The 5,625-nt window shown below is 34.6% G+C and overlaps 2 protein-coding genes across 2 annotated transcripts; both read left to right on the top strand.

Moving 5' to 3' along the window:
• The first annotated feature begins 1,073 nt into the window (after positions 1–1,073).
• On the top strand, positions 1,074–2,798 carry LOC18027446 (cyclin-dependent kinases regulatory subunit 2). The gene is made up of 4 exons (XM_006409750.2): positions 1,074–1,165; positions 1,255–1,367; positions 1,455–1,515; positions 2,419–2,798. The coding sequence occupies exons 2-4, from the start codon at positions 1,315–1,317 to the stop codon at positions 2,560–2,562; spliced, it is 258 nt and encodes an 85-aa protein (XP_006409813.2). The 5' UTR covers positions 1,074–1,165; positions 1,255–1,314; the 3' UTR covers positions 2,563–2,798.
• Positions 2,799–3,617: 819 nt separating this feature from the next.
• LOC18027445 (cyclin-dependent kinases regulatory subunit 1) lies at positions 3,618–4,929 on the top strand. Its single transcript, XM_006409749.2, has 3 exons — positions 3,618–3,811; positions 3,893–3,953; positions 4,564–4,929. Exons 1-3 carry the CDS (start codon positions 3,759–3,761, stop codon positions 4,711–4,713), a joined length of 264 nt encoding a protein of 87 aa, XP_006409812.1. The 5' UTR covers positions 3,618–3,758; the 3' UTR covers positions 4,714–4,929.
• The last annotated feature ends 696 nt before the right edge of the window (positions 4,930–5,625 follow it).

Raw genomic sequence — 5,625 nt, 5'->3', positions numbered from 1 at the left:
GAAAGATAAGTTCCAAGCAATCCGAGAAACATATCAAGTGATTGATACTCCGCCCGACACTTTTGAAAAATAAACCGCGAAGAAAAAAGATATATGATGAAAGAAGATGACAAAGGCATTACAAACCGCTCTAATATCGGGAACGAGACTGTAATTCTCCAAAACATGGCCACCGTATTTGAGAAGAAGAATAAGTTCCGAGCAATACGAGAAACATATCAAGTGATTGATATCCGACGCTCTTAAGAAACAAACGTTGAGAAAAAAAAAAGAAGTTTCACCATTAAGATGGAGGAAACCGAGGTATTCGAGGAAGATCTTTGAAATAACATGGAATCTAACATGGTTTTAAAAACTCAACCTGAACGACAATGATAACAATTAGCTGACCAAACAGCATCTAACTACAATCAGTAAGACTCATCACAAGGAAGAATGATCGCAACCATTTGCCGCAAAAAGCCTCATGCATGATCTTCTCCCTTTGATTTCTAACACGTATGAGTCTCAAAGTTATATAAAAGTTAAAATTACTTAATTAAAGTTACATAAGATTATAAATGCGTTTAATATATGTCTTTGTTACTGAAAGTGGAATCTTCTCCTCAGCGTATTTGACATCATACCAACGCTCAGTTTTGAATTTTGAATGCAACGAAAATAAGATAGAATGTTAATAATATAAACAAAATCAACCCTCAAGTCTAAATGTCTAAACGGATAGTCTTGCAAAAGGAACTCGAACAAGAAGAGTTATTTTTTCTCAAATCAATTATATCAAACCGTGAACATGATTGTCCACAATTTAATCGTCGAGTAAAATCATTTCCCTCCATACTTCTCTATAAAAGTAAACAATGTTACTATGTTAGGAAAGTCGAATTTTGAAAAGGAGAATGGAATTCCTTAAACCGGGACATCGGACCGGTTTGGTTTACATCAAACCTATAATCAAAATTTAGGTTTCACTGAGCGGGAAGGAGCGCCTCTTTAAGACTTTCAAACTCAAAAAGAAGCAAAAAATAAAATAAAACCGTTGCTCAAATACCCCTTTATATCTACATAATTACATCGTTGCCATTAGCCTTTATTGCCTTTCACTTTCCCTCTTCTCTTTCCCCCAAATTCATTTTTCGTTTTTTCCCGATCGCACTTCTTCTCAAAGGTTTGCGTTTCTTCATCATTCGTCGAATCGTCGCTTAGGGTTTTCAAACGATTCAATTTCTGATTCTCACTGTTTCTCTTCGTTATTAGGGTTTCGTATTGCTTTACATTTCGCAATCCAACAGACGTTTCTGGGTTTTACATCAAGAGATGGGTCAGATCCAGTACTCGGACAAATATTTCGATGATACTTTTGAGTACAGGTAAATCCTCGGTTTGATTCTCTTCCCACTTTAATGGAGTTTTCGGATTTCTAATTCGCGTCGTTTTGTTATTCGTTTCTCTCACAGGCACGTCGTGCTTCCTCCAGAAGTGGCTAAGCTTCTACCGAAGAATCGTATTCTCTCTGAAGTAAGTTTAATTATTGCTTCCTCTTGTGTTTATTGTTATTGAAATTGTTGATTGTCATCTAATCGTTAGAACATCGAAGTGTTTGTCTGATTTTTTTCAATTTCTCGTTTACATGGTTGAGATGTATGGTTGTTTAGGAAATTTGAAGCTTGGAGAATTGAAGAGATAGTGTTTATTTTTTTTGCTTAGAATTTTGAAGTATGCTCATCATGCTTTTTCTGGGTTTCTATGAAATCTTTGCTTTTGATGCGATTACACTGTGTGATCTTAGTAGAAGCAATTTTTCTCTTGTTATTGTCCTTTTTAGCTTTGTGTAACAATGGCTCTTCGCAGTTTCATCGTCGCCTGTGTTTGATTGCATACATATATCTGGAAAAAATCAGAGATTTTATTGAACACATAACTCTTGCATAAGAAGTTGACATTTTTGGGTTTTGTTGCATCAAATTAAAAGTAAGCTTAATAACAATGTCTAGGTTCTGGTATGTTTTTAGAGATCTGAATTATTCTTTACAAGATCGCTAAATACTGAGATCATAAACTGTTTTAGGTGTATAACTTGTCAGTGATGAAGTTGTTTAGAATTTCTCTCACAATAGTTTGTCGATTCCCTATGTGAAGTAAGCAATTTTATTGAACACATAACTCTTGCATAAGAAGTTGACATTTTTGCGTTTTGTTGCATCAAATTAAAAGTATAAAGCTTAATAACAATCTGGTCTAGGTTCTGGTGTGTCTCTTTAGAGATCTGAATCATTCTTTACAAAGATTGCTGAAAACTTAGATCATAAACTGGTTTAGGAGTATAATTTGTCAGTGATGAAAGTTGGTTTAGACATTATCTCACAATAGCTTGTCGATACCCGATGTGAAGTAAGCAATTTTTTCTTTGGTTTTTTGCAGAGCGAGTGGCGCGCGATAGGAGTGCAGCAAAGCCGTGGATGGGTCCATTACGCAATTCACCGTCCTGAGCCACACATCATGCTCTTTAGGAGGCCTCTCAACTACCAACAGGAGAACCAAGCTCAGAACGTGATTGCTAAGTAAAAAAATTATGCGTAATTCTCCTAAGTTTCTGTTTATGTCTCTCGTAAACAAGGTTCTATAAACAGTCTGCTGCTACATTCCCTTAGTTTTTATGTTCATGAGTTCACTTCAGTGGAATTATGTGAGTTGTTAGAACTACTGTTTTTTTATGTTATGTGTAAAAGTCTGGTTCTTTGCTAGACTTTTGTTTGAATTCACGTTAAAATATTCTCATGGTTAAGTCGTTATTTCTCTTGCATCTTCTGCTTCTTATTGTTTTTGACACATTTCGATTCATATTGTGTTTTTTGTGTTCATCCATGTTTCTCTATCAAATCAAAATCGTCTAACCAATCTTGAATATTGAATTGGAATAAAGTAATGGCAATTTGCCTATGTACATAAAGGGTTCAAAAAAGTGATCTGTTTAGTGAATGTTCAGCTAAAACGCAAATCAATGAACAAATATTTTAGCTCTTACTCAAAATCAAAGAGGCAAATGAATAGGCCTAATCACATGCACCTTTCATCCTTCTTTAAATTTTGCTTTTTTTGGTCAGTTATTTAATGTCCTTAGTGATTTTTGGAGTCATTATGGGGTTTTAACAAGTTTCAACAAAATTCGTATTTTTATAATGACCAAGATTGAAGACGCATGGTTCGTATGCCACACAATTTTAAATCACAAGAAAATAAAACAAAATGTACATGGTTACTCAGTTTAATTTCTAAATCGAAAATTGAGCCATAAAACTCCTGATTTCAACCCAAGAATCAAACTAAGAATCAAACCAAGAATCAAACCGATATCTTTATTATTTTTCTTTTCAAGACAGACGTTTTTTTAATCTTTCACCTAGCCAAAACCAATACCAGCGGGTTTTAAGTAATAAGCAACCGAATAATTACCCAATTTCATTCCCAATTTGATTCAACTTTTCCGGTTTAAAGTTGTAGTGATGATTACTTCGGTTCGTCTTTTTAACCTTCCATAGAATTTCAAACTCAAAAATATCAAAGAAAAACAAAACCCGTTGGTAAAACACCCCTTCATTTCAACATAATTACATCTCCGCCCCAATCACTTTATTCCATTCACTTTCTCCCCCATCACATTCCTCTCTTTAGGGTTCCATACCCAAACGATCGATTTCCTGATTCTTCTTCATTTCTCTTTTCCCTTCTCCGATTTCTCGTTAGGGTTTCACATCAAAGAGATGGGTCAGATCCAGTACTCCGACAAATACTTCGATGACACTTTTGAGTACAGGTAAAACTCTTTGATTTCGTTTCTTCCTCCAGTTTCTAGTGTGAATTTCGAAGAGCTTGATCGTGTATTGGGTACGTACAGGCACGTCGTTCTTCCTCCAGAAGTTGCTAAGCTTCTACCAAAGAATCGTCTTCTTTCCGAAGTAAGTGTTTTTTCTCCTTGGCATTGTTCTTTGATTGTGATCTGGATCATCGAATTCTAGGGAATCGAAAAGAGATAGTTTTCGGCTTAGGATTTGAAGTTTTGATTGTTCATGCCCTTTATAGTTTTGATTAGAACCTTTGGTCTGATCCAAATTGCTACTGTTACATATACAAAAGAGTGTTCTTTCTCTCAAATAGAAGCATTTTCTTATAACTCAAGGGATTTGTTGAACCCTTTGTATATGCAATTTTGACATTTTGGGTTCTCTTTTGGAGGTCTGGGTCATGTTCAAGTGGTGATCATAAGCTTGTTTGCTATAATAATGTTTTGTTGGGTTTTTGAAGGTTATAGTGTCCTACTGTTCTTTCTCTTAATAGAAGCATTTCTTTGGAAAACTCAGAGATTTTTGAACTCTTGTATAAGCAATTTTGTGGGTTCTCTTGGGAGGTCTTGTCATGTTCAAATGGAGATCATAAGCTTGTTTGTTTGATAAAATGTAGATATTTGTTTTTGGGGACTTTTTTGAAGGTTGCTTATTGTTAGTGATGATAAGACATTTCTTTCTGTGCATTTCTCTTGATGTGAATGTTATGGCTGGTTTTTGATAGAACGAGTGGCGTGCGATAGGAGTGCAACAAAGCCGTGGATGGGTACATTACGCGATTCATAGGCCCGAGCCACATATAATGTTGTTTAGAAGGACTCTTAATTACCAACAGTTGCAGGAGAATCAAGCTCAAAACGTGGTTGCTAAGTGAAATCAAGGGCATAGTAAAGGTTATGCTCACAATTATTCGAATATGGGTACTTATGTTTCTTGTAAAACATGGTTTATGAACCATCCTGATGACTTTTTGTGTTCATGGGTTTAACTGACAACTTCTTATGTTGTGTAAGTCTGGTTCAGCTGTGGATTCTTCTGCCTTCTGCTCCTTATATTTACTTATTTCTCAATATATTCGTGGTTGATTTCAGATGTTCTTTCATGGATACAAATGTGAAGAATGTTTTCCCACTCATAAACCCAAATGAAAAAGAAAAATATGGGTTGCTATCAAATTATATCCTCAAACTAAATACTGGAGGTCTTTTGATCTGAACAAACCAATTTTATTCAAACTAAATAAAAAGCCCAAGCCCAGATTCAAATATCGAATTACTTCTTTACCTTCTCGATTACTAAAAATCAAAACTGAATTTGAAAACGAACAATTTTTTTGTTTTTTTGGTTGTTTGGTAAATGTTAAATTTTATACCAATTTTTAGATTTGTGACAGCGGTTACAGAAAAAACTAAGAAAACGGAAAGACCAAAAACTACTAGCAAAAAATAACAAGAAACAAAGAAACATCCAAAGAATCGAGCTAAATATGATTGTATAAAAGAGCGTATCATCATATAAATAGCACTCGTCCATCATATGGAGCAACATGTACATAGTAAAAATAGTGTCATAAGATAAAATTGCATGTAATTTGTTTTACACACGCAGAATCCTTGAGCATTTGGGGTGAAATTATAATCTTAGGCCATGGCTGTTTTGCAAATTTAATAGGTTATGGTTATGTTGCAAATAAACTTCTGAAGTTAGCTATATAGTGCATGATGTTAAATAAAAAAGACTTTATAAGTGCATGTATCCTATTAAGGAGCCAAACAAAAAAAATCGA

This window comes from Eutrema salsugineum, unplaced genomic scaffold (assembly GCF_000478725.1).
Source record: "Eutrema salsugineum unplaced genomic scaffold, Eutsalg1_0 scaffold_10, whole genome shotgun sequence".
Lineage (NCBI taxonomy): Eukaryota > Viridiplantae > Streptophyta > Magnoliopsida > Brassicales > Brassicaceae > Eutrema > Eutrema salsugineum.
The sequence above is the reverse complement of the archived record's forward strand: the minus strand, read 5'-3'. Positions and strand labels throughout refer to the sequence as shown.